The sequence below is a fragment of the Halichoerus grypus genome, chromosome 2 (assembly GCF_964656455.1).
Source record: "Halichoerus grypus chromosome 2, mHalGry1.hap1.1, whole genome shotgun sequence".
NCBI lineage: Eukaryota > Metazoa > Chordata > Mammalia > Carnivora > Phocidae > Halichoerus > Halichoerus grypus.
Window position 1 is genome coordinate 95268994 of NC_135713.1, and position 15615 is coordinate 95284608.

At 44.7% G+C, this 15615-nt stretch overlaps 1 protein-coding gene across 1 annotated transcript; it reads right to left on the bottom strand.

Annotated features, from left to right (window-relative positions):
• Positions 1-1211: 1211 nt before the first annotated feature.
• F2RL1 (F2R like trypsin receptor 1) lies at positions 1212-15034 on the bottom strand. Its single transcript, XM_036115802.2, has 2 exons — positions 14765-15034; positions 1212-3809 (listed from the first exon to the last, which is right to left on the bottom strand). The coding sequence occupies exons 1-2, from the start codon at positions 14880-14882 to the stop codon at positions 2698-2700; spliced, it is 1230 nt and encodes a 409-aa protein (XP_035971695.1). The 5' UTR covers positions 14883-15034; the 3' UTR covers positions 1212-2697.
• Positions 15035-15615: the final 581 nt, after the last annotated feature.

The window sequence follows — 15615 nt, forward strand, 5'->3', positions numbered from 1 at the left end:
GTGAGGAAGAGGAGCCTACATGGCTCAGTTGGTTAAGCATCCAACTCTTGATTTCGGCTCAGGTCATGATCTCGGTCGGTGGTGAGACTGAGCCAAGGGTGGGGCTCTGCACTCAGTGAGAGTCTGCTTAAGATCCTCTCTCTCCCTCTCCTTCTGCCCCCCGCCCCCGTGCATGCTCTCTAAAATAAATAAAATCTTTAAAAAAACATTTTAAAAATAATTAGGAAGATCCATATTAATGGATTTATAAGTTAACATGTGTGCGCATGTATATATTCACGTATTTAAGATATTTATTATATAATATTTAAGATCTATAATAGTTAATATATTTAATATATAATATAGATATGCATTTTATAGATAAGTTATTATAAAAATTTGTTTCCTTTGGGAGAAGAGAATGGGCATAGGTAGGAAAGAAAATTTTCATATGTTCTTGTTCAGTTTAATATACCAGCATGTATTATAAAAATGATTGACAAAAGAAATGGCAAATACCAAAATAAGTTTTTCCACTGGATCAGTCCATACACCACCTGCAGGGCCCCTGTGAGCCATCTGCTTCTGCTTCCTTTTCTTCTGTGCCCACCATCTTTTGCTTTCTTACCTGGAAAATGAAGACAACCTCAGCCTGCTATGAGACTCAAAGCAGAGCCTGCAGGGAAGGCAAGGTATAAACGGGAACTGGAGGGGAAAGGGGGCGCAGCAGAAATGAAATCCCATTAGCAGTGTAACAGTCACAGTGCTAAGTGATATTTATGAGTGCATATGTGTGCTGAACATTTAATCCTCATAACTCCGTAAGGAAAATATCATTTTCCTCGTTTTACAAATGAGAAACTAAGGCACAGGGAAGGATCTTCCCTTAGCTCACAAAACGAGGTATGATGGGGTCAGAAGTCAGCCGTGCCTGCCAGCTCAGGAGCTGCCCTCTTAGCCACGAGGCTATGCTGCTTCAGTGCAAATTAAAACAGTAAGATTCTGTTTCTAGTCAGATTAGCAAAATTCTCAAAAGACTGATAGGTCAAATGTGGAGGAGCATTTCAGGAAACAGGTACAAATGTACTATTTTGGTTGAAATATAAACTACTGAAGGCAATTTGGCAAGAGTTACCAAAATTTTAAATGGTCATCTGACTTTTGACCTGGTCATTCTACTTCCAGGAACTTATCCTATAGAAATACTCACAAAGATGTCTACACAGATGTCCAATGCAGCATCATTTTAATAACAACAACAACAACAATAAAAAGAGACTTCAGGAGACATCGCTAGGGAAACGACTCACTACATCACAGTATACCCCCAAATTCAAGTCTGTATCCATTAAAAATGGAGGTCAACCGAAAGACACAGAATGGAACAAATTCTAAACTGTCAAGTGAAAACAACTGTCCTCAAGCAGTATGTACTGCATGGCCTTATTTATCTAAGAACTATGGTGTGAGCATCACATCATTTCTTTTTACAGGAGTGATGCTGGAGCTACCCTTTCCCCACACCCTCCCTCAAAAAAACCCACAAAACACACAACTCAAAAATAAGTTGTAAAAAAAAGGGGGGGGGGGTCATGTGTTATTTGTAAATCAATCATTACAATAAAATTATTTCAAAAAAAATCACAAATACAAGTTATATAAATTCACTTTGGAATAAGTACCCTCTAAATATCTTATATATCACATCTCTTTAGCATTCTTTTCCAACAGATGTGTTCAAATCCAGCGGAGGCATTACAATTTCGTATTTGTAGCAAGTGAAAAAAACTGCCAATAAATAATCCAACTATAATTTTTGAAAAATACTAAGTGGTAAATGCCCCTCTTACTTTGAAACCATCTATACCTCAGACTACCTAAGACTCTGAGTCAGTGTACAGTTACATGAACTTTGTAAAGTAAACTTTGTGAAGATTTAAAATCTTCAATGTATCTTCCTTGTAGCGATAAGGATATATTCAAAAGCTCAAAGGGCTGATAAATAACTGAGAGTCCTAATGAGACAACAAACAGATCTCATTACAAGCTATACATAAAAGGGACACAAAGCAGTTTGCTTCTCCCTTGGCACCCAGACCAGTGGTTCTCAAACCTGGGTGTGCATGAGCATCTGCAGCAGAGGCTTGTTAAAATGCAGTTTCCTGACTCAGACCCTGAGTTCTCTCATTCCTGAGTCTCTCGAACCTGCATTTTTAAACAAGATCCACAAGCAGGTGATAGGAGAACCCCACTAACATTCCAAGTCTACGGTCCAATGCTAACCAGCTGCCCCTGGTTGGAATGGAAGCGACCCGACTCTGCGTAGCTTCTTCACCTCGTTACTTTCCTGATCTGTACAGTCAGTCCATTGGTCTGATCATCTCTGAGGACGCTAAAGCTCTAACATGGCTGTAAGTTTCAGCCAAGAGCTTGTACAAGTCACTGAGCTTCTGATTTTTCACCGCCTTCTGAAAAGTTTGCTTCTGTTAGTTCCATTTCCGGGAGCATCTGAGTAGCGGAATTCTAAAACTGACATCTGTTAACTTGGGGGACTTTCCTCATGCAAACAGGGAAGCTTCCAGCAATCCTGAGAGGTGCTACATATACATGGCATGTGGGGAGACCCACTCGGTCAGGGGACAACAGAAACATACCCATAACATTAAGCAGGCTCCAAATCCTCCTGTAAAACAACCAACGGAGGGCCTGAAAAACTCAGTAAGAGGTTTTAACACTGGTTGAACTTGAAGAATAAGAGCTGGATTTCCTGGAGGACTTCTTTGAGGCGAAGGATATTTGCATCTGCCGTACGGTACGTACACTTCGACAAAGGAGAGCATTCTTCGCGTGATCCCTGAAGTCTTGTGAAACAAAGTAGTAGACGAAGGGGTCGATGCAGCTGTTGAGGGTGGAGAGGCAGAGGGCTACAATGTACAGGGCGTAGACGTGGCTCTGGCTCCTGGTTTTAATCAGGAAATAATGTACCACAAGCAGAAGGTTACTAGGAGTGAAGCAGATCAGGTACATGGCCAGGACAGTGACAATGAGTTTGATGGCTCTCTGCCTCTTCTTTTCCGAGTTTTCATCCATCGCAGAAGATTGGAGTGTTCTGATCATTAGCACATAGGCAGAGGCCGTGAGCAAGGCTGGGAACAGAAAGACTCCAATGGCCAGAGAGAGGAAATAATTGAACATGTCCCCTACCAGCACCTCCTCAGGCAAAACATCATGGCAGGTTGTGATGTTAAGAGCTGGAATGTACACAGTCTGCTTCACGACATACAAGGGGATGGTAACCAGCAGAATCAGCACCCATATCCCCAGCGAGACCCCAAAGGCAATGTTTGCCTTCTTCCTGGGGTGCACCAAGGGATTCACGATAACCCAGTACCTCTGCACACTGAGGCAGGTCATGAAGAGAATGGAACAGTACATGTTGCCATAGAAAAAGCCAATGAGTACTTTGCAAAGAGCTTCCCCATAAATCCAGTTGTTGCCATGTATGTGATAAGCAATCTTCAAAGGGAACCAGATCACAGAGAGGAGGTCTGCCAAGGCTAGATTGGCCATGTAAATCACAGCAGGGTGCTTCTTCTTTGTTCGGAAAAGAAAGACCCACAGAGCCATGCCATTACTTGGTAAACCAATCACAAATACAATCGTGTAGACAATTGGAAGAAAGACGGTAGTCAGTTTTCCAGTGAGGACGGAGGCAGAAAACTCATCCACAAAAAAGCCTGGCTTCACGGTAACTCCTTTCCCAGTGATAGGAGATGAGCTGTCAACCTTACCAATGAGACTTCTTCCTTTAGAGGTTCTATTGGTTCCTAAACAAAAAAGGCAAGGCAAACAAGGGTCATTACAGAGATCAATCTTTCAGCGGTAATTGTTTAAATAAAAGTACTTTAGGGGCTCCTGGGTGGCTCAGTTGGTTAGGTGTCCAACTCTTGGTTTCAGCTGAAGTCATATCTCAGGGTCGTGAGATGGAGCCCTGCCTTGCTCCATGTTCGGTGTGGAGTCGGCTTGAGATTCTCTCCCTCTCCTCCCCCCCCTTCCAAGCTTTCATGTGCTCTCCCTCTCTCTCAAGTAAATAAAGAAATAAAATCTTTAAATAAAAGTACTTTAAACAAAGACAAAAGGAGTATACAAAAGGCTTACAAGTGCTTTCTTTGGGTGATGGGATTATTGGGTTTTGTTTGTATCGTTGCTTTTTACAATGGGTTTTTTTTTAACGGAAGGTTGTGGGGTACATGTGAAATATAAAACTGATTTCTAGGACTCAAAAAAACTGACAGTATTTAAATTTATTTTTACACACGACCCACAGTTATTTGTTCCTAACTATTCCAATGACGGCCACCTCTCTCACTCTGGCTGTCAGACAGCATCCAGCCTGGCCTACCTGTCATTCCCTCTCCCAAAGTCTGACACAGGGAGATCCCCAGCAGCACAAGGGACGTTCCCTCTGCACCCATGAGGACACCGCAGGCCACAGGCAGGGACTGCCCTGCTGCTGCGTGGGCCTCCTGGACACCTTCCTATGGAGGCCAGCGGGCAGGCAAGGCTTCTGACCTCAGGGTCACTGAACGGGTCGGTGCACTATTTGTGTTCAGACAATCTGTGCTCTGACTTTGAAGCAAGTACCATGGCAAGCTGAACAATGTATGCTGTCATTCCCGTATTTGCCTTAAACTTTAGAAACCACATACAAATGACATATCCAGCCTACATCCTGCCTAACCAAGTGTTCACGGAGCCACAGAAGAAAGTGACGGAGGGCGCCTTGGTGGCTCAGGCGGTGAAGCGTCTGCCTTCGGCTGAGGTCGTTATCTCAGGGTCCTGGGATGGAGCCCTGCATCCGGCTCCCTGCTCTGTGGGAAGCCTGCTTCTCCCTCTCCCACTCCCCCTGCTTGTGCTCGGTCTCTCCTCTCTCTCTCAAATAAATAAATAGAATCTAAAGAAAAGAAAAGAAAAGAAAAGAAAAGAAAAGAAAAGAAAGAAAGAAAGAAAGAAAGAAAGAAAGAAAGAAAGAAAGAAAGAGAAAGAAAAAGGATCTTTTGGGGGCACCTGGTGGCTCAGTCAGCTGAACATCTGAGTCTTGATTTTGGCTCAGGTCATGATCTTAGGGCCATGAGATCCAGTCCACATTGGGCTCTGGGCTCAGTGGGGAGTCTGCTTGAGATATTCTCTTTCCCTCTCCCTCCACCTCTCCCCCTGCTCGTGCACTCATGTGTGTGCTCTCTCTCAAATAAATAAATTCTTAAAAAGAAAAAAAAAAAGATCTTTGTAGATGTAATTAAGGATCTTGAGATGAGAAGATCATTCTGATTATCTAAGTGGGCCCTAAATCCAATGACAAGTGTCTTTATAAGAGAAAGGCAGAGGGAGATTTGAGAGAAACAGAAGAGAAGGCCGAAAGGAGAAACAGTATGAAAATGGAGGCGGAGGTTGGAACGATGCTGAGGAACAAGCCAAGGAATGCCAAGAAACACCAAGAACCCTGAGAAGCTGGAGGAAACAAGGAACAGATTCTCCCCGAGTCTTCAGACGTGCTCACACCTTGATCTCAGACCTCTGCCCCCCCAGAACTGTGAGTGAATAAATTTCTATTTGAAAGCCACCAGCTAGTGCAACTGTTACGGCAGCCACAGGAAACTAAACACGTAGGATACACCCATCTCGTGTTCTACCTAATCTCTTTTATAATGTTTTAAAACGAATATGAATTATTTTTAAAATAAAAATGTTAAAATATTGCTACATATTACAGTGTTCCTCAGATACTTGACTAAAACCCACAGTAAGAAACACCCAGTTCTAATACATATCATCCATAATGGAAAAAAGTTTCACAAAACAATTACCTTTATTACACAGGCTGCACTCTAATACTTTCTATTATATTCTATTTCATCCTTATAAAAAACCAGTCACCACCCTCTACACTGACTTCAAGACCCACTTTACATGTTTTGCAAAACCAGTTAGCAGAGTGACGCATTTTGAAGCACCTCAGAAGGCTAGTTTGTTTGTTTTTTATAGACAGATGAGATGTCTGTGGAACTCTCCCCAGACCCAAAATGGCAAGGGTCCCTGTATGAGATTATAGGTTTCTTTAATTGTGGGATTCTGTCCTAATTTTTTTCCAGTTCCCACAGTCCCTGGCATAGCCCTGACATCTAGCAGGTGCTCAACACCCCTGAGGTGGATCGAGAAGCTCAGCTAGGCACACCATGGAAGGAAGCGAGGGAGAATCAAGAGCTCTCCCGCCCATTTCTTTAGCTCCCGGGCTGGTCCAGTTCTACGGAAGCCACACAAGGACAGGAGCACCAGCAGGGGTGCTGTAGGAGCAGGGCCCTACAAAATACAACCCTTAACACTGGGAAGTGTTCCTCCGAGGGGCTCCTACCACGGGTCCGACATTGCTTCCAACACTTCACGTGCATTAGCTCACTTCACTTCCACAACAACCTTGTGAGGGAGGTGCTATTACCAGATCACCATTTTATAGATCCACAAGCTGATGTGCAAAGAAACTGAGTAACTTTCCCAAGGCTAAACAGTTGTTAGGCCGAAGTCAGGATTCAACACCAAGCAGTCTGTTTCTAGAATCCATGTTTCTCACCATTATACCACACCGCACCTTGGAGGCCCTGACCCGTTATGCTGTGATCCATCAAGACCAACCAAATTATGCCAACTCCACACAATATTTTTTCTCAAACTGAAAGTTTTAAATGTAAATTTTTGCCATTTTAAAAACCACTCTCTTTAAATTAGCCCCTTCTCTAATAATTTATATATTTATTTGTATTAACATCAACATGTTTGAAGCCTTCAGAAGTGTAAGAGAATCCTGTGAATTCTCTGTCTGTAAAGTGTTCACTAACTCTCCAGAGAGGGAGTGGGGGCAGAGCTGGTAACTGACCGGTGGACTGGGTTCTGGAGAACTCTGCCATTCAAAGAGCTAGGTCCTCCACCCCAGAAACAGCCCACCACAGACCAATTCAATGAGTTAGCCTGTATTTCTATAGGACAGAGCCAACAAGATTTTATAATTACCACAAAGAAAACTCAATTGTTTTTAGTGGGGGAAAAAAAAAAAAAAGATTATATAGCTTGCTTTACAAAAGAGAAAAATCTAGGCATTGATATCCACAGTTACTAACATCACAAAAATGATGACCAGATATTATGTGCCTAAGAAAAGAAACACCTGTCAAGTTAACCTTGCCAAAACAAACAAACAAACAACAACAACACAAAACAAACCTGAATCTGATCAAGCACCTGGATCCAACTGCCAAGTTAATGGAAATGAAGGAGACAATAGGACATATTAAATAACACCACATGACTGGAGCCAGAAAAACCCAGAATGTGGAAACTGCTACAGGATCAAGGACCTAATTTCTTCAAAATACAAATTACAAAGCAAAAATAAGAGAGAATGAGGTGTAGAGGAGGGACTCTCAGATTAAAGAATTTCAAAGACCTATAAATCCATGTAATGTGTGGTCGGCCTTCTGTGGATCCTGATTCAAACAACTATTAAAATAGGACTTATAGAGGCACCTGGCTGGCTCAGTCAGTGGAGCATGGTGACTCTTGATGTCAGAGTTGTGAGTTCAAGCCCCACGTTGGGTGTAGAGCTTACTTAAAACATTTTTTGGGGGGGTGGGGGGTGCTTGAGTAGCTCAGTCGGTTAAGCGTCCAACTCTTGATTTAGGCTCAGATCAGGATCTCGGAGTCATGGGATGGAGCCCAGTGTCAGGCTCTGAGCTCAGCGTGGAGTCTGCTTGAGATTTTCTCTCCCTCTCCCTCTGCCCCTCCCACCTCCCCCGCTCGCACCTCTCTCTCTCTCAAATAAATAAAATCTTTTAAAAAATTTTTTTATTGGGGCGCCTGGGTGGCTCAGATGGTTAAGCATCTGCCTTCAGCTGGGGTCGTGATCCCAGGGTCCTGGGCTTGAGCTCCATGTCGGGTTCCCGGCTCAGCAGGGAGTTTATTCTCCATCTGCCTCTGCCTCTCTCTCTGTCTGTCTGCCTCTCTCTCTCAAATGAATGAATAAAATCTTTGAAAGAAGGAAAAAAATACAATAAAAAATAAAAAAAAATTTTAAAAAATAGTACTGGGGCGCCTGGGCGGCTCAGTCATTAAGCGGCTGCCTTCAACTCAGGTCATGATCCCAGGGTCCTGGAATGGAGCCCCGCATTGGGCTCCCTGCTCAGCGGGGAGCCTGCTTCTCCCTCTCTCTCCTTCTGCTGCTCCCCCTGCTTGTGCTCACTCTCTGTCAATAAATGAATAAAATCTTAAAAAAAAAAAAAGAAATTATTTTAAGTGGTTATGTGGTTATGTTTGATAAATCTTCACCTTTTATGAATACATCCTGAAATACCTTAAGATGAAATTATATCTGGATTTACTTCAAAATAACACAAGGATTGATACCCTCAGGTACTTCCGGTGGGAATATAAAAATGATGCTGTCTCTATGGAAAATAATCTGGCAGTTCCTCAAATGGCTAAACGTAGACTTGCCAGATGAGCCTGCAATTCCCACTCCTAGTATATACTTAAGACAAATAAAAACACGTATCTAGGGGCACCTGGGTGTCTCAGTTGGTTGGGCAATCTACCTTTGGCTCGGGTCATGATCCCAGAGTCCTGGGATCAAGTCCCACGTTGGGATCCCTGCTCAGCGGGGGGGGGGGGGGGGGGGAGGTTGGTGCTCCCTCTCTCTCTGCCCCTCATCCCTGCTTGTGTCCTCTCTTTCTCAAATAAATCTTTAAAACAAAACATGTCCACACAAAAACATGTCCACAGATGTTCACAGCACTATTCATAAGCATCAGAAAGTGGAAACAACCTATGGGGCACCTTGTTGGCTCTGTCAGCAGAGCATGCAACTCTTGTTCAGGGTCGTGAGTTTGAACACAACATTGGGTGTAGAGATTACTTAAAATTTAAAAAAGTGGAAACAACCCAAAAGTTCATCAACTGATGAATGGATAAACAAAATGTGGTGTATGCATTCAATAGAATATTAGTTGGCAATAAAAGAAATACTGATACATGCTACAACATGGATGAACCTTAACCGTACTAAATAAAAGATGCCAGTCACAAATTTGTCCTGAATAAGCAAATCCATAGATAGAAATTAGAATAACGGTTGTCAGGAGCTGGGGAATGGGGCAATTTGGGGAGTGATGACTAAAGGGGTGGGCTGGGGTATTCTTTTGGGGTAATGAGAATATCCTGAAGTTGACTGTGATGATGAATAAACAGTTCTGTGAATATTCTTAAAGTTATGGAATTGTAGACTTTAAGTAGGTGAATTGTATGGTATGCAAATTATATCTTAATAAAGCTGTTAAAAAATATCACAGGGAGGAAGGCAGGAAACTAGGGCATATTTATTGAACCTGAGTGTGGGGTACATGGGATTCACTATAATCTACTTTCAGATGTTCAAAATTCTCCAGAGTAACAAGCACATATCAGGTCAGGAAGTTTTATGTAAAGAGATCAAAATTTGTTTTAAATAAGAATACTAAAATAAAAAGGCGGGAAAAAGAGCAAGAAATACTTTAAAACAAAAAAGAAAAAAAAAAAAGGAAAGGAAGGGAGGGAGGGATTGAGAGAAATTTCTTGAGAATATTCTAACATATGACCTTGAATTGTCTCAATCAAATTTAGCATTCACGTTAACTGTGTGCACTGTACCAGTCACAGAGCACACAAACAGCATGCTGCTTCACACTAGTAAACATCAAGATGCTACTCAAAGATCCCTAAAGCCCTTTCAGCATAGTGCATAGACGTTTACCCCATACAATGTTCTATACCAGTCACCAAGACTTGTCTAGAACTGATATTATCCCAGCTCCCATCTATCTATCTACCTACCTACCTATATCTCCCACTTGTAAACCAGATAAAATCATTTTTTTTTAGATTTTATTTATTTATTTATTTATTTGAGATAGAGGGCATGCGTGCGTGAGTGAGCAGGGAGAGGGAGATGGAAAGGGAGAGAATCTCCAGCAGACTCTGCACTGTGCAGTGAGAGGCTCAATCCCATGACCCTGAGATCATGACCCAAACCAAAACCAAAAGTCAGATGCTCAACAGACTGAGCTACCCAGGCACCCCCCAGGTAAAATCATTTCTATTTCATAGTGGGGAAAAAATTAAATGCACATATAAATTTTGAACACATATGAAGTCCTGGGTATAAAAGCATCCCCATTTATGGTCTGTAATCAACAATATTTGCCCAAGTATGCAAGAATACATACCCGCAGATACTCAAGGCAGCATCCCCCACCCTCACTGCAAATAGGAAGGAAGGAATGTTCATCAGCCCCTATTCCTAATTTACCATACATATCCCCAGATGGTCCCTAACATTAATAGTAGACACTATGCCTACTATTCAATAATACTGAAATGCAAAGATAACTGTTTACAGTGGACTGAAAAAAGCAACAGACAGAACAACTTGCTTCCATCTATATAACAAAATATGCATTTATATGCAAAATCTGAAATCTAGAAGGATATCCACCGAATGATAAATGGCCATCTCTGTGGAGTAAAGTGGGTGGGGAGGGGAGAATTTTCCTTTTTTTTACTTCACACACCTCTACATTGTTTGGATTTCTTTGTCAAAGGAGTGTAAATTGGTACAATCTTCTTGGAGATCAATATGGCAAAACATCAAAATGTGAAGTGTACTTGCCCCAGGATCTATCGATTTACTCACAGGAATTTGCCCTGCACATACACCAGCTAACATGCACACAAACACTGTGTGTACAAGAATATTTACTGCAATACTGTTTATCCTAACAAAACAAACATGTGAGTCTCAACCACCATTAAAAAGGAGACCAATCTGGGGCACCTGGCTGCCTCAGTTGGTAGAGCATGCAACTCTTGATCTCCAAGTCATGAGTCCGAGCCCCACATTAATCACAGAGCTTACTTAAAATAAATAAATAAATAAATAAATAAATAAATAAAATTAAAAGGAGATTAGTTCAGTAACTTATGATATTTATACAATGAATAATATTCCCCCCTATAAAAGTATGGACAGAGTTCCCTACAGTGACCATGAGCAGATAAGGTTAAAAAATAAACTGCTGCAGAGTATATACAATAGAATCCTTCCACTGTTACAAAATATATATGTATCTGTGCAAAGAAGTCTATTGAGACCAGAGAAGAGAGAATGGGGGATTTTCACTGTTTTAAAACACTTCCGGGGGCGCCTGGGTGGCTCAGTCCTTAAATGTCTGCCTTTGGCTCAGGTCATGATCCCAGGACCCTGGGATCGAGCCCCGCATTGGGGTCCCTGCTCAGCGGGAAGCCTGCTTCTCCCTCTCCCACTCCCCCTGCTAGTGTTCCCTCTCTCGCTGTGTCTCTCTCTGTCAAATAAATAAAATCTTCAAAAAATAATAAAAAAATAAAACACTTCCGATTTACTTTTAGGAAAAATGTATGAAAACTTTTACCTTTTAAAAAAAAAAGATTTAAAAAAAAATTTATTTGACAGAGAGAGACACAGCGAGAGAGGGAACACAAGCGGGAGCAGGCGGGGGGGCGGGGGGCAGGGAGAGGGAGAAGCAGGCTTCCCGCTGAGCAGGAAGCCCGATGCGGGGCTCGATCCCGGGACCCTGAGATCACGACCTGAGCCGAAGGCAGACGCTTAACCACTGAGCCACCCAGGCGCCCCTGAAAATGATTTTTTAAAAAGATTTTTATTTTATTTTTATTTATTTATTATGTATTTATGTTTGTATTTTTGTTTGTATGTATGTATGTATTTATGTATGTATGTATGTATTTATTTATTTATGAGAGAGAGAGAGAGAGCGCGCACCAGAGAGAGCACAAGCAGGGGGAGCAGCAGAGGGAGAGGGAGAAGCAGGCTCCCTGCTCAGCAGGGAGCAGGTTGCAGGGCTCCATCCCAGGGCCCTGAGATCATGACCTGAGCCGAAGGCAGATGCTTAACCGACTGAGCCACCCAGGCACCCTGAAAATGATTTTTTTTAAAAAGATTTTTATTTATTTATTTGATAGAGACACAGCGAGAGAGAGAACACAAGCAGGGGGAGTGGGAGAGGGAGAAGCAGGCTTCCCGCGGAGCAGGGAGCCCGATGCGGGACTCGATCCCAGAACCCGGGGATCATGAGCTGAGCCGAAGGCAGACGCTTAACAACTGAGCCACCCAGGTGCCCCGATTTTTTTTTTTTAAGTAGGCTCCACACCCAGCATGGAGCCCAAAGCGGGGCTTGAACTCACTACCCTGAGATCAAGACCTGAGCAGAGATGAAGAGTTCGGCACTTAACCAAATGAGCTACCCAGGTGCCCCTGAGTACTGAAAATGATTTAATTAAACTTTTCTTTTTCAAAAAAATTTTTGTGGGGTGCCTGGGGTAGAGCCTGCTTAGGATTCTCTCTCCCTCTCCCTCTGCCCCTCCCCCTGCAATTGTGCTCATTACTGCTCTCCAGAACTTGTCTAGATCACATACTACTTGTATAATGCATAATCAATTACAAAGAGAACAGAAGTTTCAGTCTCCAAAAGAAAAGCAGAATGCATCATAGGGGACCCTCCCAGGCTTGTGACATGGTAGAAAAAAGTGCGTGCCTAAAACAAGCTGACAAAAATGCCCAACTGCCATCACCCTACCCAGCCACTCTGGGTAAGTCCACTCCATTCCTCATTCGATATTTACTGAGCTCCTTTAGATAATGAGACTGTGCTGGACCATGGCAATGGAGATGTTTCCCTGGCCTCCCAGAGTTTATGATCCAGTGGGGAAACAAATTAAACATATTTACACAAATAATTATCAATTACTGTTGGGACAGGAATGCAAATGTGGTCTGATGGAGTGTTTTCCTTGCCCTGATCCCCAAATCAGTGGCCCCCATCTGTAAAATGAGAAGGGTGTATCCTTGGTGGATCTGCCCTCTAGGAGTCAGTCTTTTTCGTGAGATCTCCCCAAAAAACTAAGAAAATCAAACCTAATATATGCCTTGTAGCAAACTGAGGAGCATGCATAAGGGTCAAGCTAAAAGGGGATGAGCAAAGAGGCATGCTAAGGGGCAGAAGAACTTTGGGGATGCTCTATTTCTTAATCATACTCGATTTAGTTTCAGATTGGGAGGGAAAGCTCCATCTACCATTATTAATGTCTGTCACTTAACTAACCCTTTAGGAAAGTTACCATGCAAAAGGAACAAAAGTATGTGGAGAAAAAAACCCTCAAGGTGCAATATTAAATAGTTCTGGTTAACAAGTAACTTGATTTTTTTGTTGTTGTTAAACAAGTTCACTATATTCTCCAGGAACCAGTGCCCCCCCCAGCCCAGCCCCCTCAATTTGTAAACAACAGCAAGTCAAATACTCAGGGCTATCTTCCTTTACGAACTGTCTAAATCAGAAAAGCATTCAGTCATCTACACCTACATATTTTTTAAATGTTTGCACAACCTTAGTTTTATCCCCGAATTTTAAGTTTCCAACTTTAAAAGACAGAGGCAAAACGAAAAGTGTTCACCACAGTTTCAATGTTCCTGGTTAATAAATAAATGTCTTTATTCTAATGCTGACCAATAAAATGTATACAGTGGTGCAGTTTTCAAGTAATATACTACAACATCCTTTTCTGCAAGTCCAGGGGAAAAAGGGTCACTTTCTTCAGTCTAATTCAAATCGACAGTGATTTGCTCTTTTACAATGTTTTTACGAAGAAGATAAAAGCGAGACCCTGCCTTTTACAGCAGGTCTGCAAATTGCGCAGGGAAATGAGAACCTCCCTTTTAAGGCTACAGCGGCTGCTCCAAACAGCCAGACACCCATTAGCAGCACAGCAGCGTGATATCCGGCCCACGATCCCCCGACGAGAGGCCCGCTCAGCCGGGGAGACCCCGCCCCCAGGAGGACAGGCTGGAGCACACCCCGGGCAGCACATCGGCGGAACCCAGCTGCCCCGCACAAGTTAGGCCCTGAGCACCGCCGGACGGCTCCCGTGCTGTTCCAGTCCCGGAGCTGGCAGCCTCCGCCATACCTCAGCGCCAGCCAAAGGCTGTTACGTGTGGCACACAAAGGCCCGGAAACCCAGGGCCGTAAGGCACGGTCCGCGAAGTTCCATTGGTAAAATCCGCGTGACTCGCAACTGCTCTATAACTCGAGGCTGAGCGCTCATTACCCCCCAAACCCAGCGGGGTCCGGCCCTTTTAGACCCCGGCCATCCACCGTGCCGGAGGAGCTTCGCGCCCCGGGAGGGTTTCGAACTACGTGAGCCGACTCAGAAGAAGGGGCTCTAAAAGCTGAAGGGGGTCGCAAAAAGCGACAAGGATGTTTCCCAGGCCTCGGGCTCTCACCCATTCCACACCGCTCTGAGCCAACCAACTCCAAGGGGTCCTGCGGGGCCAGCCCCTCAGTATTTGCGGAAAGCTCCTTAGTTTACAAAGAAGCCAACCAGGGGGAAGGGCGGCTGAGCCCTCTAGGTACCCTTTAGATGCGAGCACTCCATTCCCTCCTCTTCCCTCCGCGGACCTCAGCCTCTCCCGTTTGTCCCATCTAGTTGGCCCTCCCGGCGCAGGGATCCCCATCAAAGTCACCTCGAGGGGGATGCGAGAGGTGGTGGCAGCAGCAGCAGAACACCCTTCGCGCACCTGCCCGCTTCCACCACCTGCCCGTGTGCCTTGGACCCCCACTCCTTAGCGGCAGGAGCCCTCCCTGACCAAGTTTCTCACCTTGGATGGTGCGATTGCAGGAGACAGAGGCCGCCAGCAGGATGGCGCCCCCCAGCAGCCACGCTGCGCTCACGCTTCGCATTCTTCCTGCAGCCCCGCCGCCGGGCGGGCAGGGCATTCGCAGCCACTGATTCGAAACTCGGAGCCCCACTCGCCGCTCGGAGAGGAAGCCGCGGTCTCACCTGCTCTAATCCAAGCCTCTCCGCGCTCCTCCCCGGAGAGGGCTAAGTTTCAGTGAAACCCGAGCCGCTCGGCGCACCTGCGCGAGGCCACGCCCCCGGGCCGGAACGCGCGGCTCGGCCCCGCCCCTGCGAACTTCCGACGCGCGGGTCCGGCTCCCGGCAGTCTGGCCCGGCGCGCGAGCCCCCACCTACGCGCTGCAGGTGCGCCAGCCGCGGCCGGGAGGGTGCGGGGGCCGCCCGCGGGCGGGGCCGGACGGGTGAAGTAGCTGTATTGGAATGCAAATGACAGGAACGCCGGGACGGCGAGTTCTCATAGACCGGGCCACGCCTAGAACTCCCATTACCCTTTAATCACTTTTGGGGAGGCAGGGTCTTCCGTGTCTTTCCCTCCCCTTTGCTAAATGGAAAAAGCCGAGGCCCAAGCTCACGGACTTTGTCGTTGGTAATTGGTAGAGGCTTCCCAGTGTAGCGGGCACTGGGGGGATAAGGGGTGAGTTTGTTGGATTTTTTTTTTCTGCTTTGTTTGTTCTGTTTTGTTTTGTTTTGTTTTTTTGAAGGGGTAAGTTTATAATCTGCAGAGACTTGGTGGATCGCTGCGGACACCAACGAAAGCGGTGGGGAGCAAGAAGGAGTCCCGGCGAGGGCTCAAGGATCTGGAATTTCCACTCT

Excerpts from the sequence above, each read along its gene's own strand:
- F2RL1 (XM_036115802.2), bottom strand. The coding sequence starts at position 14,882 with ATGCCCTGCCCGCCCGGCGGCGGGGCTGCAGGAAGAATGCGAAGCGTG. Across the intron at positions 3,810-14,764 it reads CTGCAATCGCACCATCCAAG|GAACCAATAGAACCTCTAAA; the intron begins GTGAGAAACTTG and ends TTTTTTGTTTAG.